This window comes from Lepidochelys kempii, chromosome 11 (assembly GCF_965140285.1).
Source record: "Lepidochelys kempii isolate rLepKem1 chromosome 11, rLepKem1.hap1, whole genome shotgun sequence".
NCBI classification, from domain to species: domain Eukaryota; kingdom Metazoa; phylum Chordata; order Testudines; family Cheloniidae; genus Lepidochelys; species Lepidochelys kempii.
The window spans coordinates 2,749,299-2,775,782 of record NC_136390.1 but is presented as its reverse complement, the minus strand read 5'-3'; the positions used below and the strand labels follow the sequence as shown (position 1 = coordinate 2,775,782).

The 26,484-nt window shown below is 53.3% G+C and overlaps 1 protein-coding gene across 2 annotated transcripts in view; it reads right to left on the bottom strand.

Moving 5' to 3' along the window:
* VIL1 (villin 1) overlaps window positions 1-25,957 on the bottom strand; it is a 42,779-nt gene extending 16,822 nt beyond the window's left edge. The window contains exon 1 of one of the 2 annotated variants that reach the window (XM_073304961.2): window positions 25,810-25,957. Coding sequence is in view for 1 of the 2 variants with exons in the window: in XM_073304960.2 (XP_073161061.1) it covers window positions 2,484-2,624 (141 nt within the window). In the remaining variant the exon portion in view is untranslated. Of the gene's footprint in view, window positions 1-2,483; window positions 2,646-25,809 lie in introns of those variants that run through there. The other variant, XM_073304960.2, reaches the window with a different exon arrangement.
* Window positions 25,958-26,484: the final 527 nt, after the last annotated feature.

The window sequence follows — 26,484 nt, the reverse complement described above, 5'->3', positions numbered from 1 at the left end:
TGGGCGGGGGCTCATTTCCAGAGCCGGTTCTGGTGCGGTGCCCCGTTCCCCCTGGTGGTCGGGGAGAGGGGACCCCTGGTACATGTGCCAGCAAGTCCCTGCGCCCGGGGGGCAGCACGGCATGGGGAAGGGCAGCGCCACGGCTGAGAGGAGTTGTCTGGGCCGGGGGGCTGTGGTGGAAGGTGCCAGACGGGCAGCTCTGGGGCAGGGGCAGCGGCCGTGCCCTTGTGCATTATCTGTGCCCAGGCCAGGCCCGGGCTCTGCAGCTCAGGCTGCGGTGGCTCGTGCTGTTAGCTCTGGAGGTGCCCGGTTTAATCCCCAGGCTCAGCCCAGAGAGCAGATGTCACGCTGGGCAGTGGGAGTTTTACAGCTCTCTGGGGTGCGGCGCGTGGGTGGGTGCCAAGCTGGCACAGGGAGGCATGTGGAAAAGCGGATTTCCCTGGGCGCTCTCTGCCAGCTGGGGCCCGGCTGCTGGGACAAATGGGCCCAGCCAGGCTGATAAACATACGTGCTCCAGATGCCAGGGGTTGGCTGCCACCTGCGTGGGAAGTGCCTGCTTCCGGGGGCGGGGGGGCAGGGAAGCCCTGAAGCATGGCCCCCAGCAGGGAGCCGCTCCGTGGGACCATGGGTGCCCCGGCGCATGATCGATGCTTTAGTGGGTTGACCGCGACCTGGATCAAGGGGCTGGCCTGGGGCAGGGCTCACGCCCAGGCTGGGCAGGGGGGGGTGTGACTGTCATCCTGGGGTGTATTAACAGGAGAGTCATGTCCCGCTCTGCTCGGCACTGGGCGGGGGCACCCCACACTCGGGTAGCTGGGGATAAACTGGCGAGAGTCCGGAGGAGAGCAGGAAAGCCGAGCGAGGGCTAGAAAAGCCGTCCCAGGAGGCAGGGGTAGCCGGGAGAAGGCAGGGTGCGGGGTCCTGGGCGCTGGAGGGTTCTAAGACCAGGTTGGACAAAGCCCTGTGAGGGCTGCTCCGGGTTTGCTCGGGCCTGAGTGCAGGGGGCTGGACGTGCTGCCCACTCGCGGTCCCTCCCGCCCCACCTGGTGATTGGCCCTAGGGGCTCACACATGAGCGCTTTGGGCAGGGCCACGTGGCGGGTGAACCTGGCCCTTCCTGCCTCGTCCGAGGGGCGAGATCAGGCGCCGTGTTCCCAGCCCTTCGCCGCTGCCCACTCACCCGCCCTAGACCTCCAGCCGATGAGCCCCCCTGTTCCCGGAGCCAGCGTGTGCCCTCCCTTCTGTGCCATCCAGCCCCATCGGCACCGGATTCCCCTGCCTGGCCTTGTGCTATGGCTGCTCACGGCTGGCTAGAGCCCTGAAGGGTGGCACCCCCCACACCCCGCCCCCGAGATCCAGGTGCACTCGGCTGCATGCCCCCCCATGCTGATCATGCCCCCCGCCCCCGACATTCAGAAAGGTTCAGATACTCGTCCCTCTTGCTCAGCTCAGGTCAGTTGGCCCCTGTGGCAGGACAAGCTGGAGCAACCCCCCACCCCAGGCCCAGACATGTCCCTTGTGGGCTCTGGTGCAGGGGGCCACGATCTGCCCAGAATGGGCCTTTGTTCTGGGTGTGGGGTTCAGCCTGCTCCCCGCCCTCCCCCACTCCCCGTGTGCTCAGCTGGACCCAGCCCTCACCTGCCTGCCCCACACTCAGCTGCGCCTCCACCCAATGGAGGGGCCATTGCCCCCAGATCCCCGCGCCTGTGCAGTGCCGTCAAACAGCGACCAGGCCCGGAGAAACCTCCCCGGGCGGCTCCGCCAGGCTCATCTCAGACCCTGACACCTTCTGTGGCCTGGCCTTGCCTCCGCCTCAGTTTCCCCATTTGTCCCAGGCAGATACCACTCCTGCCCCTCCTCCCCAGGGCTGTGTGGGCGCTGACGTGCAGAGACACACTGTATGGGCTCACAGGCCCTCTGCTCGCCGGCCCTGGGGCTGCCAGAGACACCACCAGGCCGGTGGCTGTCACCTGAGAGTTGAAGGCAGAGGGTCAAGGATCAAGTGGGACCACGGTGCATCCCGGCAGGGGTGGGGCCGGAGGGAGGTGCAGGCGATTGGCACCCATCAGAAATGCAGCCTGCACCTCCAAGGGGGAAGGGGAGTGGGTCTGATTTAGGGGGAGCCCAGAGGGGTCCCTGCTTCCCTGCCCCAGCAGGGCTGTGGGTCCAATCCAAAGCCCAGTGCTTCGGATCAGGCCCTATGTCCTCAGCCCCTTCAAGGGTGTGGGCGCTCGCCCAGGAGCAAGGAGCAGCCCTCATCGATTGGGGGCCTCCACTTCCCACCTGCCCCCCCAGGGCTGCCCTGCCCCCCACCCTGGGAGCAGAGGGGGCTGGAGAGGGCTGGCAGGTAGGTCCCAGCTGTTCGGGGCTGGGCCCTGAGATCCGCCCCCAGGGCCTGCAGGGCAAAGCCAGGCACAAGGGGACACGTGGGCAGGGGCCAGGCCAAGGTGCCAAGACCCGACCCCCCCGCCGCCAGCCCCTTACCTCTCCTGCAGTGCTAGCTTGGCACGGCAGCCTGGAGACGGCAGCCTGGAGACGGCTGGTACCTGTGCAAAGTGCTCTCCTGCCGGAGACGGAGACGGGGCGACCTTTGTCCCCTCCTTCGCCTGGGCCTGCGTTCGCCATATAAGGGCAGGAGCCTGGGGAGGGACACGCAGGCGAGCCAAGGTCCCAGGGTCCCTTGGGAGCTGCCCACTGCCGTCCTGGCACCGTTACTCCCTGTTTATTGCCCGGCATGTGGCATCGTTATCTCGTCACAGATCTGTCCCCGGGGCCCCACCCTGCCTCAGCCCTGCAGCAGAAGGCACCTGGAAGAGAGCGTGGGTCGGGTCCCTGCGGTCTGACGCCGAATCTGGCAGCGCTGGGAATCAGCAGGGACCCGGCGGGGCGTCGCGGGCAGAGAGGCACCGGGGAGAGCAGGCCCAGAGCACTCCGCCCGCAGCAGAGTCCCCGGTTTGGCCGCGCCACGGGCCACCGGGCGGCAGGGACACGCCGCTCTGAACGCGCTGGGCCCACCCAGGTAGATGACACCCCACCCGCCGCCGAGGACTCTGGGTACAGTGCGCCCACCTGCCGCCAGGCATTCTGGGTACAGTGCATCCCACACACCGCCAAGCATTCTGAGTGTGCCGGGTCGAGCGCACCTGCCTGCCATAAACATGCCAGGCGCCTGCCTGCAGGCCGAAGGGCCGCAGAGCCAAGCGGTGAAGCTCCCTGCAGGAGCAGAAGCATCCCCCGCACCGCTGAGTTCTGCATCCCACTGAGCAGAGCCCTGGGGCCAGAGGCCGTCCCAGCCTGCTGCTGGGGTCTGGGGAAATTCCCTGTCAGAGCCGCAGGAACCAGTCCCTGAAGGGTTTGCAGGCTGCGCTGACTGGACGCGCCATGCCCCAGTGCAAAGAACGCTGCCGTTTCCTGCGCCGGGCGATGCGGAGTCTCAGCCCAAGCTGCCGAGCTCCGATCCGGATCTGAACTGCCCTAGAATTTGGGATGGAGTGGGGCCTAGTCATTGCAGCTCCTCTGCAGCAGGAGACTTGATTCAGTGAAACCGGGCCTTCCCTACACCCCCCCCCAGAGGCCTGTGCCCCCCCGACCCCTGAATTTCCCCAACGCCCCCACAGTGGTCAACTAGTTACCAATAGTTCTTGCCAGTTTAGTCACTGGTTGGAAATTTGAACTGAAATTGACACATTAATACGCACTTTAAAAGCAGATATGAAGTACGATAAAACTTCAAAAACAGACTCCACGAGAGACTGCTGAATTGGAATTAATTTGCAAATTGGATACAATTAACTTAGGCTTGAATAGAGACTGGGAACGGTTGAATCATTATAAAAAGTAACCTATTTCCCCTTGTTTATTATTTCCCTCCCCCCCCCCCAGCACTGTTCCTCAGACGTTCTTGTTAAACCCTGGATTTGTGCTGGAAATGGCCCACCTTGATTATCATACACATTGTAAGGAGAGTGATCACTTTAGATAAGCTATTACCAGCAGGAGAGTGGGGTGGGGGGAGAGAAAACCTTTTGTAGTGGTAAACACCCATTTTTTCATGGTTTGTGTGTATAAAAACATCTTCTATATTTTCCACGGTATGCATCCGATGAAGTGAGCTGTAGCTCACGAAAGCTCATGCTCAAATAAATTGGTTAGTCTCTAAGGTGCCGCAAGTACTCCTTTTCTTTTTGATAAAATACTTGTACCTGGAAAAGTATAACAGGTTTGAAAAGTCTGAACAAAGACTAGCCTCCTCACACAGCTCTTGTTTTTGCTGACCATGTCGGCGCATTGGGGTCCGCGATGTTGGCCAACCTTATAATTGAGACTGATGATTTGTAAGCAAGGTGTGAATGAGCTGTCCCCTGACAGCTAGTGATGAGCCAGGGGGCGGGGGAAAGGCTTCAGGACCAGGCTGTATTTACATGAGCTCGCCTACTCTGCCCAGGTATCCAGCAGACAGAGCTGTGTTGCCCAAGTGATTGATTTTGGCAGGTGTTGAGTTTCTGTACTAAACATTTTTATTATATTATCATTAATTTTTACATAAAACATAAGAACGGCCATACTGGGTCTGACCAATGGTCCATCTAGCCCAATACCTTTGTCTTCTGACAGTGGCCAATGCCAAGTGCTTCAAAGGGAAGTAACAGAACAGGGTAATTATTGAGTGATCTATCCCCCCGTTGTCCACTCCCAGCTTTGGGCATACAGAGGCTCTCAGAGCACGGTGTTGCATCCCTGCCCACCCTGGCTAACAACCATTGATGGACCTGTCCTCCATGAGATTATCTAGTTCTTTTTTTTAATCCTGTTCTAGTTTTGGCCTTCACAACATCCTCTGGCAAGGAGTTCCACAGGTTAACTGTGTGTTGTGTGAAGCAGTACTTCCTTTTGTTTGTTTTAAACCTGCTGCCTATTAATGTCATTGGGTGATCCCTAGTTCTTGTGTTATGTGAGGGAGCGTTTCACTTTCTCCTCACCAGTCAAGATTTTATAGACCCCTTTGTCGTCTCTTTTCCAAGCTGGAAAGTCCCCCAGTCTTTTTAATCTCTCCTCATATGGAAGCTGTTCCATATCCCTAATCATTTTAGTTGCCTTTCTCTGTGCCTTTTCCAACTTCAATAGCTCTTTTTTGAGATGGGGCGATCAGGACTGCACGCAGTATTCAAGCTGCGAGCATACCATGGATTTATAGAGTAAAAGTGGAAGAGCTTGGTTTGCCAGACCGATCAGCAAAGTCAATGCTGACAAATGCTGTGAAAAGGCTGCAAAACACCAATCCTCGGGACTGCAGGGACATGCAGAAAGCCTTATAAGCCAGTCACTGTCAAAGCCAATTTTAGAAATACTTTACAAGGCTGGTGACACAACCCAGTTTATTCAAACAAACATGGCTGTCACATCATCCTTTCTCTTTAAGCAAGAGATACCACACGCTACAAACTGGAGGCCAATGTTAAGTGCATGGTCATTTGTTAATCTGGAAGTTGGACACTGGTTCCGACCAAGACCAGCAGATGCTCACTGTCTTTCTGCAAGAAACTCCGCTGACTGGCTAGACGCATGCAGTGCAACAGTGAAAGAGTCAGCCGTCGAAAAAGTGAAGACCTCTCTCACCACATTCAGAGAATGTGCATACGTGTCTGATGAATGCACCGATGCAAATGGCTGTCAAATGTTAAGTCACTGCCTATGTTATCTTGTTGTCAGGGGTCGGCCAGTAGATGAATTTCTAGATGTTCAGGTTATAGAAGACACGTCGGCTGCACCTCTGACAAGCCACGTCTTAGAAGAGTTAAATGCTTCTCAATTGAACCCCAGACAGATGGCTGCTTGTGCATTTGATGGAGCTGCAAACGTCTCTGGAAGACATAGTGGAGTACAAGCTTCGCTCAGAGAAAAGTGTAACTCTGGTCTCTCCCCTACACACCGCAGGGGCCATCTGCTCCGACTAGCGCTAGGACGAGCTGCAGAATCTTCAAAAGGCATTTCAGAAGCTATCAATTGAATGTCTTCATTACACTCTTTTTCAGTCAGAATCCAAAAGGACTCAAGGTCTTGGAAAATATAGAAGATGCACTGGGACTGAAGTTCAAATTAGTCCAACCTGGGAAAACCCGCTGGCTTTCTCATGAGCGATTCTTGACTGTTGTCTTAAAATGACTGCAACCATTGTTATTGGCTTTGGAAAGTATCTACCGAGATGGGATGGATCTGAGTAGTGGATGGTGGATTACTTTTGCTCCTACGTTCAGAGAAGACTATGGCCATTCTCTCTCTTGTAAGTCTACTGTTGAAACCACTTGGTTTCATTCAGGCATCTGCTACAACAGTAGTAGATCTCTGTCCAGCAATGGAAGCCACACTTGGATCAATCAGAGATCCATTGAAAACGTACTGGAAGAAGCAAAGACTTCAGTTCAGACGTTGACTAATTAGGGCACTTAAATTAACTCCTTAAATGAAGAAGACAAGAAGTGTTGTTAAGGCAGCTGAAAAAGTAAAGTACATGGACTTGATTCTTACATCTCTAGAACAACAACTTCTGGATTCCATCAACCTCTACGTAGCTTTTACAGCTGCCTGTCTTATAAAACACCGACAGTTGAGTGGAGTGAGGCTCTCCCAGCAATGGGGTTGCCACGGGACCAGGACAGAACAGAGAATTTGAACACACAGTGGAATACCATATGATGGACGAATGTAGATTTGACTTCAACTTCTTCTTTGTCATCACTAATGGTTTGACCCAATTTTTGTGCTCTGTTTCCTGGGATGAAGGAAGTAGGAATTCATCTCTTGCTACTCCCGGTCACAGCAGCTACAGCCGAGCGTTCTTTTCCCTCGTTAGATAGAATTTTGGATTCCGAAAGAAGTCGCCTTCTGCCTGATCATGAGCATGTCATGAAGGACTGGAAGCACCTGACACACGAGAAGCTACCAAAAATGAATGCACTGCGTTCAAGAAATTCATTAACGGAGCTGTGCAAAATTACAAGAAGGGACCAAGAAGGATGTAGGTATAGTGCTTCATAGTAGGCTTGAGTAGCCAACTGTAATTTGTGTGATGATTTACAAACATGAGTTAAATCGAATAAAATGGTTGTGAAACATTTTTCAGTGTTTACTGTGGTGCCATAGAGCCCACCTTTGCCCTCACGGTCTCACCCCTCATGGGTCCTCCCCCTTCCCCCTGTATTTCTGAACACCCCCCTAATCTGAATTTCTGGGGAAAACACTGCAGTGAAATATTTTTTCTGTGTGATACTTGTTTATATCACATTCTGTCAGCTGCAGGATTCAGCATCAATTCTCCTCCGAATGGAAATAGCAGGGGAGGTTGGTTGATTTTGCTAGGCTGCTTCATTGGCTCATTTGTTCGTGGGAGAAGCCTGAGCCTCTAAAGAGCTATTCCCCTCACCGAAAACACCATGCCAGCTTTTCAAGCAAACGCTTTGCCTCCCCACCAAGGTTTGGCTGAGTTTGAGATCCTCAGTAGCAACAGTTATAATCAACCGATGCCATGTTTTGTAGAGATCATGAGCACGTTACCAACTGCGGGCTCAGGTATGGCTGCAAAGCTTGAGCCACGGGGTGGAGGAGGAGAAGGTGGTAGATCTTCAAGCAGTGGCGGCAGGAGGGGTGCTTGTGCTGGTGGAAGCCGGGGAAGCCCCGGGGCCACCAGGAGCCCTGGGGAGTGAGGGTTGCCCTCACCAGTACGGAATAGGTGTAGCAGCATGCACTCCACACAGGGCCTGGCTCCTCTGGGGTGCTCCGTATAGCTGGCAGGGCCTTCCGCCCCTCCCCGTCTGCCATCAGGGTATTTAAGCAGGAGCCACATTATGGCGTCCACATGCATGGGAGGGTTTGGGGGAGGGACAGGACTTTTGGGCCCTCTTCTCACCTCCACCACCACTAATGCCTCTGTGTGACGGCAGCCATGTTTTGACCCTGTGACAAATAGATAGGAACTGCTTCTGCCAGGAAAAATTTCAGGGGAGCATAGATGGTCCTCAGTAAGGGAAATAGGAAAACCAAAATACTTCTTTCCTTTCTACGCAGCCCCCCACCCCCCAAGAATAAAATATACCTGCATGGAGACAAACCCATCTGGCTCATCTTTACCCTACAGACTTCAAAATCTCTTTCTGAACAAGCCCGTTCATCTCCAGTGAGATATTACCCCAGGAGCGGGGTGGAATCTACGCTCCCTTTGATCAGAACCTTTCTCAGTCAAGGCACCAGGACAAGGGCGTTGCTGCCAGCTGAGTGGATGAACTGTAATGGTCAGAGATTGCACCAGTATAGAAGTATATTGAAGGCGAACCCTAAGGAAATTAAGAGTTTAAATCATCCTCCACATGTCCCGTGTCCCACTACAATGAATCCAGGCAGGGTCCTTTGGAAGCCAAACACTTTATGCTTCCATCCCACCACACCACTGTCAAGTTTTAGCAAATTAGGACAAGTCAGCACATAAGAACAACCATACGTATCAGTAACTTGCTAATGGTAACAATTCACTACCTCTCCCTGCTACAGGTAGCAAGTCCCTACAGAGAGCAGTTTCACACACCCTATGGTGTAAGAAACTGCTCTCTGGAGGAATTAGCTACATCAGTTAGCAGTTTTTCGCAAATTAGGACAAGTCAGAAAATAAGGACAACCTTATGTTCTTGGTGGTGATGGGGGACTTCAACCACCCAGACTTCTGTTGGGAAAATAACCCAGCAGGGCACAAATTATCCGAGAAGTTCTTGGCATGTATTGGAAACAATTTTTTATTTCACAAGGTGAAGAGGCTGTTCTAAGGGAGAGGCTGGTCTAGATTTGATTTTGACAAATAGGGAGGAACTGGTTGAGATTTTGAAAGTGGAAGGCAGCTTGGGTGAAAGTGATCACGAAATGGTCGCGTTCATGATTCTAAGGAATGGTAGGAGGGAGAACAACAAAACACAGACAATGGATTTCAAGCAGGCAGACTTTAGCAAACTGAGGGAGTTGGTAGATACAATCCCATGGGAAGCAGGTCTAAGGGGAAAAACAACTGAAGGCACCTGGCAGTTTTTCAAAGAGACATTATTAAGGGTGCAAGAGAAAACTATCCCACTGCGTAGGAAAGACAGGAAGTCTGGCCAGAGACCACCCTGGCTTAACCAGGAGATCTTCAATGATCTAAAACTCAAACAAGAGTCCTTCAAAAAGTGGAAACTCGGTCAAATTACAAAGGATGAATATAAACAAATAACGCAAGTATGTAGGGACAAAATTAGAAAGGCCAAGGCACAAAACGAGATCAAACTAGCTGGAGACATAAAGGGTAACAAGAAAACATTCTACAAATACATTAGAAGCAAGAGGAAAATCAAGGACAGGGTAGGCCCTTTACTCAATGTAGGAGGGGAGTGGTGAAATAATAACAGAAAATGTGGAAATGGCAGAGGTGCTTAATGACTTCTTTGTTTCAGGTTTCAGAGTAGCAGCCGTGTTAGTCTGTATCAGCAAAAAGAGCAAGAAGTACTTGTGGCACCTGAGAGACTAACACATTTATTTGGGCATAAGCTTTCTTGGGCTAAAACCCACTTCATCAGATGCATGCAGTGGAAAATACAGTAGGAAAATATATATATGTACACAGAGAACATGAAACAATGGGGGTTGCCATACCCACTGTAATGAGAGTGATCAGTTAAGGTGAGCTATTATCAGCAGGAGAAAAAAAACCTTTTGTAGTGTGTGACATTATTGACATAAGCTGGGACCGTATAGATCATTGTTGCAACCAAGGTCCTGTAGTGGCACCAAATCTTGTATAAAGGGGGTCAAATGAGGTGTCCCAGACAAGGTTATGGTTTGCTGGTTATGATTATGCTGTCTTTGGGACACAGAAAGAGACCACACGGCAAGAGACTATACAAAGCTGCTGCAGCTCCTCCATCTTGTCTTCAATCCTGCTTCTGACCTCTGGAGGGACTTGGCTACCCTGACGCTTTGAACCAAGGACTGAAGGACCCATCCCAGCTGGGGATGTTCTCCAGAGACTTGATTTGAACCTGCCGTTTATTCCATCCCTGCTGCAAGCCTGAACCAAGGACTTGGCCATCACTGTATGTCATTGATTCCATTTCACCAATTCTAGCTCCCGTCTGTATCTTTTCCTTTTATGAATAAGCCTTTAGATTTTAGATGCTAAAGGATTGGCAATAGTGTGATTTGTGGGTAAGATCTGACTTGTACATTGACCTGGGTCTGGGGCTTGGACCTTTGGGATCGAGAGAAGCTTTGTTCTTTTACTGGGGTATTGGTTTTCATAACCGTCTGTCCCCATAATGAATGGCACTGGTGGGGATACTGGGAAACTGGAGTGTCTGAGGGAATTGCTGGTGTGACTTGTGGTTAGCCAGGGGGGTAAAACCAAAGTCCTCTCTGTTTGGCTGGTTTGGTTTGCCTTGGTGTGCACAGAAACCCCAGCCTTGGGCTGTAACTGCCCTGCTTTAAGCAATTTGTCCTGAATTGGCACTCTCAGTTGGGTCCCGCCAGAACCAGCATCGTTACAGTGGCGTAGTTGTGATTGGATCCACAGAACCAGGTCAATTAAGCTTTGGGTCAGAACCCCACACTATCCAAATTTGAATTTTGGTATTGAGAGTTTGGTTGGTTAAAGAGAAGTTGCAATGGGTGAGCAAAGAGCATATAAGGGCCTTAGCAAAAAAGCCCTGGAAGATTTGTGCTCAGAAAAGCGGATAAGCTTTGGAAAGAAAGCTACAAATCAAGAACTGCGAGATCTGTAAATGGCCAGTGATCAGGAGGCAGGAGCACAGCCCTTACCTGAGGATACAGAAGCTGCAGATGCAATTGGAATGCAAAAGGCAGCAAACAAATGGCAACTTGGGCATGAACAGAAACTAGCAGAAATTCGATGGCTGGGAAAGCAAAGGATCGCTGCTAAGGAGAGGGTTCACCAGCTGCGACAAGAAACTGCCAGAATTCAGCTCAAAGTCAAAAAAGCAATTGAGAAACTGTATCCTCTTGAAATTTCAGTTTGTAACAATGTTGGTATGTTATATTGCTCTGACCAGGGGGAGGGGGACGCTAACCTGGTGGGAAATAGCTGTTTGTCTGTGCAAAAAAGCAGTTTGTCTGTGAATGAAGTTTCTGAATGTCTGTCTAATGTCTCAGAAGTGAACCTGGAATTAGATCAAGAACAGAAAGAACTCATTGGTCAGGAGCTGATTAAAGTGGATGGTCAGGTTAAAGCCCTAACTGAGGAAGGAAAGGGTAGATTTTTGATGGGTGATGGATTGTTGGCTAGTACAGCTTGTGAAAGTGAACCTGAAAAGGGTAACTGATTTACTGGAAGTAGCTCAGGGTAGAGAGAAGAGCAGCAGTTTGTCTGTGGGGAGTGGCAAGGTGCTTGGTAAGGAAAGTCTGGATGAGCCTAGGCAGCCTTGTGAGCTGATGGCTGTGTCTCGTCAGCAGGGTGGGAAGGCGAGGAGAGTGGAAGATGAGTGTCCCTGGACCTTACCTGTTACCTGGGTGGAGAATTGTGACAGTGAGGGAAACGTGCCTGTGTCTGTCTGGGGTATTGACTTGCCTGTGGAGGGAGCTACCCCAATCTCCAAGCAGTTATCTGTGACCAGCCTTGTGTGCTGGGACCAGGGGAATGAGATCCCAAGCTGGGTGTCTGGTAAAGGAGAAAGTGTGTCCGGCTCTTCTGTGTCTGTGGAGCAGACAGAAGGGGCCTTTCAGCCTGTGATGGTTGAGAATGGTGCAGTTGTCTCAGAGTTTGTTCTGAATTCAACTAAAGCCCAGGAAGGGAAGGGTCCTAAGTTTGCGTCTGCTCGGGAGAATGGCCCTGTAACTAGGTCGCATCCAGTTAGTGTCTATGTAAAATCCCAGAGAGGAGACAATTCTGGCGCTTGTATTTTGCCTGTTGCTAGTGTGTTGTTGGGAAAGGCTGTAGCAACTCTGTCTGATCTGGGTGATACCCTAGCCAGGGCACAAGGAGAGCAGAAAGGTGATTTGATTGTGTTACCTACTGAGGGTGTGGAAACCTGAAGCAAGAAGGAAAAGATTCCTGAGCTTGTGTGTGGCAAAGGGAAGGAGAATGCTTCTGACCTTTTATCTGGGAAGTCTGTGAGTTTGCCTAAAAGGGGATTGTGTAGGAATCCGCTGGATGGACCAGAGGTAATTCTGGATGTCAGAAGAAAAGAAGTACTTGTGGCACCTTAGAGACTAAACAATTTATTTGAACATAAGCTTTCGTGAGCTACAGCTCATAAATTGGTTAGTCTCTAAGGTGCCACAAGTCCTCCTTTTCTTTTTGCGAATACAGACTAACACGGCTGCTACTCTGAAATCTCTCGAGAATGCAGGGGATGGCAGGTAAACTCTCATCTCTAGACACTTTGGATATAACTTGTAGTCTCTCAGTGAACTTAACATCTAATTCCATGTGGAAGCCGAGGTTGGTAAGGGAAGGACAACAGAACTTTGAGTCTGGCTTGTCAGTGAAAATGGATGGTATCTCTTTAAGACAGAGTCCTGCCTTGGAATCCAGCAGTTAAGGATCTGAAAACTGGTGAACTGGCACCTGTCTGTGGTAATGCAAATTACTTGGCTGTCAGGGAGAAGAAGGACTATGCATCCGATGAAGTGAGCTGTAGCTCACGAAAGCTTACACTCAAATAAATTGGTTAGTCTCTAAGATGCCACAAGTCCTCCTTTTCTTTTTGCAAATACAGACTAACACGGCTGCTCCTCTGAAACTTGCTAATAGCTGTTAGCACAGAGAGCACACCCAATCAGCCAGTGAATTCTGTTAAGCAAGAGAAATCAGGGTTTGATCCTTCAGGACAAGGAGGAAAAAGAGAACTTAATTTTGCAAAGGGAAGCCACAGGCTAACCCTAAAATGCCAAAACCCCAATGGTATTGAGCCGAAGGTGTGGCATGACAAACATGACTGGAGATGGACACTTGCAAAGGATTTGTTGTTATTGCTCATGGTAATTTTTGTGACTAATGTGTTGCTGTTACCAAAAACTGTAAAAATGTACAATGTGCCTAATCTTTTGGGAAAGCCCTTGGACACGGTAAAAGGAATACGTGAGAACTCACTTTATGCTAAAAGGCCTTGTTATACTGACGTTTCACAGTTAATGCCTGTAAACAGTCTTGGAACTTTTCACAGGGGAAAAGAGGTTCCAGACCCGATGTCCTGTACGAAAAGGGAAACTGAGACACGCTACCATATTGCTTTCATAGCTAAATGCCAAGATTCCTGTACTATGGACAACATTAATAGCTACATTGACTTGACGTTAATTGGGTTCCAAACATTTGCCAGAGTTTGTATGGATAAAGTAGCTATGTTCTTTAGCTCTTGGCAAGATCACGAGACATACAGGAACCATGGCGCAAAAGCAGATCCAATCCACTATTGTTCTAACCAAGTTTTACCTGGAGTTTGTAAAGAGATTCAATCACGTTATTGAACATGACTTTGATAAACCATTTCGGTTATACACCAATACTTGCTGTAGTAAGACAGAACCAAGGATGCGGAGCTCTTGGGATGCAGTCAGTGATGTTTGTGTCATCCCTTCCTGCATCAATTTTGCGTTGGGGGTGTGACGTTATTGACATAAGCTGGGACCGTATAGATCATTGTTGCAACCAAAGTCCTGTAGTGGCACCAAATCTTGTATAAAGGGAGTCAAATAAGGTGTCTAAGGCACAGTTATGGTTTGCTGGTTAGGATGATGCTGTCTATCTGTGTGTATCATTTTTGTAGTTAAAGTTAGGAATATTGGCTCTATGCTGTCTGTAGTTCAAACTTATGCTCTGCTTCTGGGGGACACCCCAGACAAGTTGGGGTCAGCTCTGCCTAGCCGGCTGGATGGCCCATTAAGGACCATCAGCGACACAGCTGACCCATTGAGAGAAGGCAGACATGCCTGGGGACTCAGCCAGGTGTGCAGGGACCTGCCTAGGGAAAGGACTCTGAAGTGTTTCCAGGCCATGGGATGGGCAGCTTGTCTTTGGGACACAGAAAGAGACCACACGGCAAGAGACTATACAAAGCTGCTGCAGCTCCTCCATCTTGTCTTCAGTCCTGCTTCTGACCTCTGGAGGGACTTGGCTACCCTGACGCTTTGAACCAAGGACTGAAGGACCCATCCCAGCTGGGGATGTTCTCCAGAGACTTGATTTGAACCTGCCGTTTATTCCACCACTGCTGCAAGCCTGAACCAAGGACTTGGCCATCACTGGATGTCATTGATTCCATTTCACCAATTCTAGCTCCCGTCTGTATCTTTTCCTTTTATGAATAAGCCTTTAGATTTTAGATGCTAAAGGATTGGCAACAGCGTGATTTGTGGGTAAGATCTGACTTGTACATTGACCTGGATCTGGGGCTTGGTCCTTTGGGATCGAGAGAAGCTTTGTTCTTTTACTGGGGTATTGGTTTTCATAACCACGTGTCCCCATAACAAGTGGAGATACTGAGAAACTGGAGTGTCTGAGGGAATTGCTTGTGTGACTTGTGGTTAGCCCCGGGGGGTAAAACCAAAGTCCTCTCTGTCTGTCTGGTTTGGTTTGCCTTGGTGTGCACAGAAACCCCAGCCCCGGGCTGTGACTGCCCTGTTTGATGCAGGTTGTCCTGACTTGGCACTCTCCGTTGGGTCCCGCCAGAACCAGCCTCATTACATAATGATAATCAGGACGGCCCATTTCCAACAGTAACAGAATGCCACTAGCCACCAGCTTCAGCCCCCAACTAAAATCTCTCCAGTGCATCATCAAGGATCTACAACCTATCCTTAAGGATGACCCGTCACTCTCACAGATCTTGGGAGACAGGCCAGTCCTTGCCTACAGACAGCCCCCCAACCTGAAGCAAATACTCATCAGCAACCACACATCACACAACAAAAACACCAACCCAGGAACCAATCCCTGCAACAAACCCCATTGCCAACTGTGCCCACATATCTATTCAGGGGACACCATCACAGGGCCTAATCACATCAGCCACACTATCAGAGGCTCGTTCACCTGCACATCTATCAATGTGATCTATGCCATCATGTGCCAGCAATGCCCCTCTGCCATGTACTTTGGTCAAACTGGACAGTCTCTATGTAAAAGAATAAATGGACACTAATCAGACGTCAAGAATTATAACTTTAAAAAACCAGTCGGAGAACACTTCAGTCTCCAGGTCAGTCGATTACAGACCTAAAAGTCGCAATACTACAACAAAAAGCCTTCAAAAACAGACTCCAGTGAGAAACTGCTGAATTGGAATTAATTTGCAAACTGGACACCATTAAATTGGGCTTGAATAAAGACTGGGAGTGGATGGGTCATTACACAAAATAAAACTATTTCCCCTTGCTTATTTTTCCCCTCGACTGTTACTCACACCTTCTTGTCAACTGTTGGAAATGGGCCATCCTGATTATCACTACAAAAGGTTTTTTTTCTCCTGCTGGTAATAGCTCACCTTACCTGATCACTCTCATTATAGTGGGTATGGCAACCCCCATTGTTTCATGTTCTCTGTGTATATATACATCTTCCTACTGTATTTTCCACTGCATGCATCCGATAAAGTGGGTTTTAGCCCACAAAAACTTCTGCTCAAATAAATTTGTTAGTCTCTCAGGTGCCACAAGTCCTCCTCATTCTTTTTTCTTTGTTTCTGTTTTCACCAAGAAGGTTGGTGGCAATTGGATGTCTAACATATTGAATGGCAGTGAAAATAAGGTCGGATTAGAGGCTAAAATAGGGAAAGAACAAGTTAAAAATTACTTAGACAAGTTCGAGGTCTTCAAGTCACCAGGGCCTGACGAAATGCATCCTGGAATACTCAAGGAGCTGACTGAGGAGATATCCGAGCCATTAGCAATTATCTTTGAAAAGTCACAGAAGATGGGAGAGACTCCAGAAGACTGGGAAAGGGCGAATCTAGTGCCCAACTATAAAAAGGGAAATAAGGACAACTAGGGTGACCAGATGTCCTGATTTTATAGGGACAGTCCCGATTTTTGGGTCTTTTTCTTATATAGGCTCCTATTACCCCCCACCCCCTGTCCCGGTTTTTCACACTTGCTGTCTGGTCACCCTAAGGACAACACAAGGAATTACAGACCTGTCAGCTTAACTTCTGTACCTGGAAAGGTAATGGAGCAAATAATTAAGCAATCAATTTGCAAACACTGAGAAGATAATGTGCTGACAGTCAGCATGGATTTGTCAAAAACAAATCATGTCAAACCAACCTGAGAGCTTTCTTTGACAGGGTAACAAGCCTTGTGGATGCAGGGAAGCGGTAGATGTGGCATATCTTGACTTCAGTAAAGCCTTTGATACTGTCTTGTGTGATCTTCTCTTAAACAAACTAAAGAAATGCAAACTTGATGAAGCTATAATAAGGTAGGTGCAAAACTGGTTGGAAAACTGTCCCCAGAGAGTAGTTATTAGTGGTTCACAGTCAAGCTGGAAGGGTATAACGAGTAGGGTCCCGCAGGGATCAGATCTGTGTCCGGTTCTGTTCAATATCTTCATCAGTGATTTAGATAATGGCATGGAGAGTACACTTATAAAGTTTGCGGATGATACCAAGCTGGGAGAGGTTGCAAGTGCTTTGGAGGATAGGATTAAAATTCAAAATGATCTGGACAAACTCGAGAAATGGTCTGAAGTCAATAGGATGAAATTCAATAAGGACAAATGCAAAGTCCTCCACTTAGGAAGGAGCAATCAGTTGTACATTTACAAAATGGGAGCCTAGGAAGGAGAACTGCGGAAAGGGATCTTGGGGTCATAGTGGATCACAAGCTAAATATCAGTCAACAATGTAATGCTGTTGCAAAAAAAGCAAACATCATTCTGGGCTGTATTAGCAGGAGTGTTGTAAGGAAGACATGAGACGTAATTATTCTGGTCTACTCCATGCTGATTAGGCCTCAGCTGGAGTATTGTGTCTGGGTGTCACATTTCAGGAAAGACATGGACAAAATTGGAGAAAGTCCAGAGAAGAACAACAAAAATGATGAAAGGTCTAGAAAACATGGCCTCTGAGGGAAGACTGAAAAAATTGGGTTTGTTTAGTCTGGAGAAGAGAAGACGGAGAGGGGACATGAGAACAGTTTTCAAGCACATAAAAGGTTGTTACAAGGAGGAGGGAGAGAAACTGTTCTTCTTAACCTCTGAGGACAGGACCAGCAGCAAAAGGCTTCAATTGCAGCCAGGGCGGTTTAGGTTGGACATGAGGAAAAACGTCCTAACTGTCAGGGGGGTGAAGCCCTGGAATAAATTGTCCAGGGAGGTTGTGGAATCTGCATCATTGAGGATTTTTAAGAGCAGGTTGGACAAACACCTGTCAGGGATGGTCTAGATAATACTTAGTCCTGCCGTGAGTGCAGGGGACAAACTGCTATCTGTAGGAATTTGCTACATCAGATAGCAGGTTTCTTACAATCCATTGCGTATCAGTAACAGCTACCTGCCGCACATTCCTACAGGGAGCAGTTTCCTATACTACAGTTGGCTGGGTCGAGGCCTTGGTCTTTGGACACAGGTGTGGCAGGGACCTGCCGTTCTAACCTCATCCCACGCTTTGACAGCCCAAGGGCAGGTCAGTATGGCCAGCCCCGTTCTCCTGTGGGGACTCAGCCCAGACCCCCACTGGGGCAGGGGCAGAGAAGGGACCAGAAGCCCCCAGAGCCGCAATGGTGGGGACAGATGGAGGTGAGCTGTTGATCCTGGTCTCTCAGGTCTGGACAGGTCGGGGCACTGTCATAGCTGGAATTAAAGTCTCCCTGATCGATCATTCTTTAGCACCTGCTGCCTGGTAAAGATCACTGGCCTGGTAAATATTTACCCAGCTGATGGGAAGCAAAACCAAAAGAATCCTTGAGAGCTTTCTCTGGAGTCTCACTTTTTGTCCCCATCACCCGAGGGAGCAGCGTGACTCACCCTCCCCTCTCCTGGGACGAAACTCCTGTGGGTGTTAACTCCTGTGGGCGTGAGCTAGTGAGCCCAGGGCCCCCGTGTCCTGCCCACTTGTGGCAAACCTGGGTCTGTCTTTGCAGCCCATTGGCATGTCTTGGCTGGTCCTGAAGCCAAAGCCTTGGCTTACGTGCTGCGTTCAGTTTCTGTTGGAGCCAGGGGTGGCCCTTAATGCAGTGACTGTGCCTATTTCTTCTGGAGTATTTTACCGCATTGCACATGTATACGAGTCCCTCACCTAGCTCCAAAATGCAGCCACTGCTGGGGGGAGGCACAGCAGCGGTCGAACAGCCATGCTGCATGGCGCTCACCCGTCTGGCGCTGAAATGGCCCCACCTCTTGGGTGGGCCGTGGCAGCTGTTTAACGGGCACAAAGCCAAGCTCTGTGACGGTTTAGGACAGGAAGTGAGAGAGAAGCCCATATCCCAAGGCTGCAGAATGGAGTGATCGGAGCCAGGGTCTGGCTGTGCAGAAAGTGACCAGTCCAGACATCCCCCCACGCCCCGCTCCAGCGAGGCCCCCAGCCTGCATTCCCCGAGGGGAGGGGGGGCGGAAAAGTTTGATGGGGGCCATCATCCTGTTTTATTGCTTTACAGCACTGGGGAGTTTCTCCAGCTTATCTTATCTCCTGTGCTGAGCCAGCGTCCCACTCCCACACACAGACCAATGTCTGCTCCTCCCAGTGGGAAAGCAGAACTGCGGGCCCCAGGCTTGGCCTGCTTTAAAGCTGTCAGAGCCCCGGTGGGAAAGATCCCAGAGCTAATTGTGGGGGGGTCCCCATTATACCCCTCGCTCAGCTGCTGCAGCACCCTGACAGCCAGCAGAGGGAGACCCCGTCCCCAGAGCCGGGCTCCAGGAGCGGCTGTGGGTGCAGGTACCAAGTCAGGGACCGGCCTGTGATTCTTCAGGCTGCCAAGGGGGCGGCCGCACCCGAGGGAGCGGCCTGTCCAGCAGGAGTGAGGCCCTTGCCCCGGGCCGCAAAGAGCCTTGGATGCAGTGAAGGGTCCTCAGGCCAAGCAGCCCGCTTCCCTCCAACCCTGGCACCTCGCCACGGCCTTCTCTGCAGGAAGGAGCCGCTGGTTCCCGGCTCGCTCGCGGCGTTGGAACCCCATGCATGCTCGACGCGCTCAGCCGTGTCACCGGGCGTGTGCGCCCGAAACTGCCCTGGCTTTGCTGCCCAGTGGCAGGGTGGGCCCCTGGTGCCCTGCACGGTTCTGGCACAGGAAGGGGCTCAGTGTCTCCTGGTCCCAGGCTTTGCTCTGGGCACCCATGGGGCTCCCCGAGGTGCTGCTTGCCCAGGGGGATCCCCATGCGGGCGCCCGCGGGGCAGCTGATCTCTGGAGCCGAGAGCAGGAAGGACCCGACCCCAGGGACTTGTTGGTGCATGTCCTTGTCCTGCAGAGCCGCGCTTGTCCTGGGGCCTCTGGCGCTGAGGGGCTGGGGATGGTCTGTGCTTCCAGGTTGTGGGTCCCTGGACCAGAGCAAGCTGGGGCCCCTCCCCATCCCTTCTGCCTGCAGTACCCCACACTCTCCCTCGGCGCTCCTGCCGGGGAAATGGGTCGGGGCGCAGGGACTTCCCCCACTCCACCCGCCTGCCCGGCACTCCTGCCAGGGAGCGGGATCGTGGCACGGGGGCTTCCCCTGCTCCCCAGCAGGAGCGCTGGGTGGCCAGAGAGAGTCGGGGTGTGGGGGTGACCATTTTCCCAGGGCCCCCCCAATTGGCCAGGGCCCAGGGCATGACTCCGTTGGCCCAGTGGCTGATTCGCCACTGCCTGCTTCTGTGTCTGCTGGGCCGGGAACTCCTGCCTGGCTCTGGCCTCCTTCCCGTAGCTTCCGTAAACCCAGGCAAGAGGCGGTCAGGGTGCGCCGAGCCGGAGCAGGACGTGACCCAGTTCCCCTGGCCCCTTGCCTCTGCGGAGCCGGGGTAATTAACGAAGGAGGGGCGTTTCCTGGGGCGGACCCGAGTATGGAGGTTCTCTCCCTGAGTCCCAGAGGCACCCGCTCTGTGGGGAACCCCAGTGGCCCTGCGAGACTGAAAGGGCAGGGGGGTAACTGAGGGCAAAGAGCCTGGCCAGTGGGTACCGCCCTGGTGGTGATGGGCGGGCACCAGAGAGGGTGACTGTGCCTAGAGCCAGGCCACCTCAGCATGACAGTTGAGGAGGAGCCACCCCAAACGCCCCATGCGATGGAACAAATACCTCAGCCGATGCCCAGTTTGCCCGGTGCCCAGGCAGATTGCAGGCTCAGTTTGCAGCCCCCCGCTGGCCCCTTGCTATTCAACCAGCCCCAGGAATGTTTCAGATGGAATCGGGGTGCCTGGAGCTGTCATGGAAGAACGAGGCTAATCTACACCCTGAGTTCCAAAAACCGAGGGGGTTGGGGGAGCATCACATTCAGGCCAGACAAGTGCATCCTCAGGGCAACCGAGGCACGTCCCAGCCCCATTCTCTGAGCTGGCCCCGGCCCTGCCACAGCGGCAGCTCTCCCTGAGATGAAGCCGGCACAGAACTATCTGCTGCAATGATCATGCTGAGCTACAAGAGACCAACTCGCCAGGGCACTACCGTGCTGGGCAGATGGCTTGGCACCGACCTCAGCAGGATCCCACCTTCGCCAGCATGAAAGTGCCGATCGGGTGAGTCCTGGATCCACAGACAATCACAGTCCCGGTTAAAGTCAGTGGGTGCCAAGCACCTTCCTTCAGACTCAGAGGCAGGAGCAATTAAGCCCTTTTATGGAGTAGAGAGAGCTGCAAACAGTGGGGGTGACCACCCAAAGCACATGGCAGATCAGAGCTGAGCCAGGGGGCTCTGGTGGGGTTTCTGAGGGTGCACAGTCAGGGGGGCTAGGAGACTGGTCTCAGTCTCTGTGGGTTGCAGGCAGGAAGGCTGGCAAAGCAGTCACAAGGGTGACCCTGAGAAGCAGCGGAATGATGGGGCTTCTTGGGCACAGAGCCCATGGGAGGGGCAGGTGTGGGAATTTCTGAGCAAGGGACCTGCATGCTGGACAGGCTTAGGGAAGCAGGACCATGTGCACAAGGTAAAGAACCAGGTCACGCTGAAGAATCTCCCTGCCTCAGAGCATCTGTTTCTCTGCCCAACAAGTCCCCATGGGCACGCTACTCTGGCCGAGGGGCACCGAGACCAATAAAGAGATGGCACAGTCGGGTGGGCCGCAGGGAAGCCAGCAGTTTGTGTGTCTGCACTGCTTATCCCCCCCGCCCCAGGCTGGGCACGAGCCGGGGGGTCTCCCCGCACAGTGGAGTCCTTCAGCCCAGCTGGTGGCCTTGCAGGGAAAAGCCCTGGGAGCATTAGAAAGGCTGCAAGGAAGAAATATGGTTTCGTGGTGGCGCACAGATTTGCCAGCCCCTGACACTGGTGGCTGAGTGTCCCTGACCGGGGCTGATGGTACATACAAGCCATATGGAGTGCAAGCTGGTTGAGTCACCTGATCTGCGTCAGCGATGGCCAGAAGCAGGGCTGCAGCAGCATTGTTAGCCCTGTCTCAGTGTTGGCCGTCGGAAAGAACGACATTTGTATCCACCCCGACTCCTGAAGTGGCATGTATCCCATCACGTGACACATGGACCAGGGATCACCCAGTGACATTAACAGGCAGCAGGTTTAATACAAACAGCAGAAATTGACGTGTTGTTCCTTGACTTTAGCAAAGCTTTTGACATGGTCTTCCACAGTATTCTTGTCAGTAAGTTAAAGAAGTATGGGCTGGATGAATGGACTATAAGGTGGATAGAAAGCTGGCTAGATTGTCGGGCTCAATGGGCAGTGATCAATGGCTCCATGTTTAGTTGGCAGCTGGTATCAAGTGGAGTGCCCCAAGGGTCGGTCCTGGAGCCGGTTTTGTTCAATATCTTCATAAATGATCTGGAGGATGGTGTGGATTGCACCCTCAGCAAGTTTGCAGATAACACTAAACTGGGAGGAGAGGTAGATACGCTGGAGGTCAGGGATAGGATACAGAGGGACCTAGACAAATTGGAGGACTGGGCCAAAAGAAATCTGATGAGGTTCAACAAGGACAAGTGCAGAGTCCTGCACTTAGGAAGGAAGAATCCCATGCACCGCTACAGACTAGGGACCAAATGGCTCGGCAGCAGTTCTGCAGAAAAGGACCTAAGGGTTACAGTGGACGAGAAGCTGGATATGAGTCAGCAGTGTGCCCTTGTTGCCAAGAAGGCCAATGGCATTTTGGGCTGTATAAGTAGGGGCATTGCCAGCAGATCAAGAGACGTGATCGTTCCCCTCTATTCGGCATTGGTGAGGCCTCATCTGGAGTACTGTGTCCAGTTTTGGGCCCCACACTACAAGAAGGATGTGGAAAAATTGGAAAACGTCCAGCAGAGGGCAACAAAAATGATTCGGGGACTGGAACACATGACTTATGAGGAGAGGCTGAGGGAACTAGGATTGTTTAGTCTGCGGAAGAGAAGAATGAGGGGGGATTTGATAGTTGCTTTCAACTACCTGAAAGGGGGTTCCAAAGAGGATGGATCTAGACTGTTCTCAGTGGTAGGTGATGACAGAACAAGGAGTAATGGTCTCAAATTGCAGTGGGGGAGGTTTAGGTTGGATATTAGGAAAAACTATTTCACTAGGAGGGTGGTGAAGCCTGGAATGGGTTACCTAGGGAGGTGGTGGAATCTCCTTCCTTAGAGGTTTTCAAGGTCAGGCTTGACAAAGCCCTGGCTGGGATGATTTAGTTGGGATTGTTCCTGCTTTGAGCAGGGGGTTGGACTAGATGACCTCCTGAGGTCCCTTCCAACCCTGAGATTCTATGATTCTATAAATTACTTCTTCACAGAGTGCACAGCCAACCTGTGGAACTCACTGCCAGGGGATGGTGTGACGGCCAAAAGTACAACAGGGTTCAAAACAGAACTGGTTATGTGCCTGGAGGACAGGTCCATCAATGGCTATTAGCCAGGATGATCACAGATACAATCCCCTGCTGTGGGGGTCCCTAAAACCTCTCTTTGCCAGATGCTGGGAATTGGATCACTTGACGATTCCCCTGGACTGTTCATTCCCTTTGAAGCACCTGGCATTGGCCACTGTCGGAGACAGGACGCTGGGCTGGATGGACCATTGGCCTGGCCCAGTGTGGCCATTCTGATGTTCTGGGAGGGCCCAGCAGCGACAGGGGGCCTGATGTTTAATGATTCCACAGGCCATGAGCTGAGACCTGACAAAGAGCATGGGGAAGGGGGGATGGAGCACAGGGCCAGGCATTAGCTGGTTTCCCCAAGGACGAAGATTTCAAGCACCGCCGCAGGCCCACGAGGTGTGGCAGGGCCCAGAAGTTGGGAGTGGAAGCCAGGGATGGCTCATTGCATAGTTACCCTAGTTTGTACCCAGCCCCTGCCCCCCTGGTATGAGCCACAGTCAGAGACAGGCTAGGGGCAGGGTGGGCCGTGGGCTGACCCAGTCTGGCTGCACTTATGCCCTCGTGAGGCCAAGTGTTCCACATGGGCACTGACGTTTCTGCAACACAGGGCTGTTGTGATCTGTTTCCTGGGCAGAGCCAGGCTGCCCGGTGTGGGGTCCAGCGACTGCCCCCCAGGTCAGGTGCTTGCAGGAGACACGGGTTAGTCAGCGCCCGGGCCCAACTGGCTGCGCACAACGAGAGTGTCACAGAGCCCCGGCCTCACTGGCTGGCAGGGAAGCGCAGCCCTTAAAGGCACAGTCCTCAATACCCTCCCAGCCAGAACTTGAGACTACAAGGCAACTACAACCCCGCTGACAACACCCAGAGCCTGCCAGCCAACTCCCTGCACGGCTGCCCTGGGACATCGGCTGCTCTGCTGCCAGAAGGCAGCAGGGTGTGTCCTGGGGCTCCGTTGTCTCACCCAGCCATGGCTGGTTCCTGTCCAAGACCCCCTCGGGCATGACTCAGTGTCCCTCGTTGCCCACCGGCCTGGGTTTGGAGAGGGTGTCGCCTCTTTCTCTGCAGCCTGTGTCCGGCTGAGTGACACCCTCAGACCCTCGCAGGGCGGTGACTTGGGAATACGACCGCTATGCCGAATAGCTGGGCCAGACAGCCAGCTGACTGGCCAGGTTTCCGTACGGCTGCTCACGGCCACGCTGTCTGACAGACACTCAGCCAGCTCCCACGGCTGGAGCAGAACGATGCCATGGCCGGCTGGGTGAATGCTCACACATCATTCACACCGGCGTGGGCACATGCAGCGTCCCATGGGCAGGGCCCCTTCCCCTCTCCTGGGCCCTGACCCTCGCCTCACGCAGCCCAAAGCCGAGCACCACGCCCGTGGCCAGGCTGGAGGCGGGCAGGGCGGGCGCGAGGCCACGTGATGGGGCGCTCCGCAGGGGTGCGCTGCTGGCTCGCCAGCTCCCCAGGGCCTGCTGACGGGGGCAGGGAGCCTGGGCCAGGCCTGGTTTGTGCGTGCTGCAGCGGGGCAGGTGATGGCTGGGGCGGGTGGCAGGCCGGGCCATTCCCCATTATCGGGCCCTAGCTGGTGGCAGAGTCCAAGCCTCTTCAAACATTAACCAGCATTTCCTCCCCGGCTCCAGGGCCATTTATGGCCCAGTGCGTGAATGAAGGCACAGAAGTAATTTATAATGTTGACTCTGCTGCAATCTGTGGACTTTCCCATGGCCCCCCAGGTGCCCACGAAGGTGGGGCCCACACGGGCACCCCATGGTGGGGCCCACGCCGCTCTTGCCCTAATGCAGGGCTCAGGGTGGGCCCGGGTATCTCTGCCCACTAGGCCTATGCCGGAAACAGCTCTGCTGTGGGCACACTGGCTCCCTGCCCAGTCAGAGTTTCCAGCAGCAGAGCAGACCCCCTCGCCCCCCCCCGGGTGTGGGGTACAGGGTGCCCCCTTAGCCTGGGACCCCCGAGCCCGGCTCTTCCAGTCCCTGTGAATGGGCACACAGAGGCCGTTGGCTAGCTTGATGCTGTGCCTGGGGACAGGGTTTGAATACCAGGCCCGAGACCTTGCACAGGGCTCTGTATCACTGAGGAGCCAGGACGCCAGGGGGATGGGCTCATGGCGGCTGGTGTTGCTGGGCAGGTGGCTGCACCCACTGGAGCTTTCTCCGAGTGGGCGGCTCCATCCCTGGCTAGAACGAGTGGCACTGACTGTGCCAGGCACCCGCCTGGTGCTCATGGCAGAGCCGTGCCCGTGCCCCATGAAGGACACTGGGCCCGGAAGGCACACTGGCGTCGCTGCCTGCGATGTGGGTGACACCAGCTGTTGTTTTGCGGGAGGCCAGCGGACTGGGCGGGGGGGGGGGGGCGGGGGGAGGTTCTCACACCCCAGATCTGCAAGTTTCCCGGCTCCCTCCCGCTGCAAGAGACAAACTCGCTGTCTTTGCCAGGCGGGCCCTGCCCCACGGTGTCCTGTCCTCTCACTCAGCTTCCCTCACCAGCTGAGCCGGCGGCCCCCCGGCGCTCTGCCCCATCGCCCCTGTGGACACAGGCCTGGAAGGGACCCCTGGTCCCGGAGCCAGCCCCAGGCCACCCCATCAGCTCACCCCATCACAAAACACGCAAGCTGCAGTGTAAAACCAGCCGGCCCCCAGCTCCTGCCGGTCTGGCTGGGCTCGGGGAGTGGGGCCTTGTGCCCTCCAGCTCCTCGGGCCTGTGGGCCACCGGGCTGGGCAGGGCCTGGCACAAGCCCCTCGACTACAGTAACAGAGACACGCCAGCCTTTGCCGACAGCTGCTCCCAATCGCCCGGCCCCGGCCGCCTCTGCGGCAGGCTCGACCCGGGTTTGCCCACCCCACTCAGCAGCTGGCAGCCCCCCCTTACCTGGCGCCGAGTAGCCGGGGGAGGGGCAGCTTTATTGCCCCAAGGTTTGTTCAGGGTCTCTCGGCTGGTGCGGGTTGTTGCTCTGCCCAGGGCTTGGCGAGCCAAGGCCAGGCGAGGGAGGGGAACCCTGCCCGGCAGCCTGGTGATGGAGTAGCCTGGCCCCCTCCCTCCTCCGGCCCGCTAATGAGCTGAACTCCAGCAATTAGTCCACCAAAGTGTGTGTGTGGGGGGGTGCTTGGGCGGGGGGGGGAGCAAAACATGGCCAGGGACGACAGGCAGCTCATTCATGAGGGAGTGGGACAAGCCAACCCCAGCAATGGGGCCGGAAGATGCCAGGGGAGTGAGCTCAGAGCCCTGGGCTGGCAGCGAGTCGGCCGAGCCAGCATGGGGCAGAGCAGGTGCCCGTTGGAGGGGGCTCGGGCTCGGGTGAACCTGTCACCAGCCTCCCCCCGTCCAGGTCACCTATTGGCCGTGCCCCCAGCGATGCCCCCCCAATCCTGGGTCTGAGCAGGAGCATTGTGTGGGGTGTGCGGGCAGAGGCTGGGCAATGCTGGGGGGGGGTCGTCCCATATGGGGCGGAAGGGCACGAGGCTGGCGAACAGTGCGTGAGGGACTAGCGGGGGCAGAGGGGGGGCTGCTGAAGCCTTGCCCAGGGCCAGCCCCATGGGCCTGTCA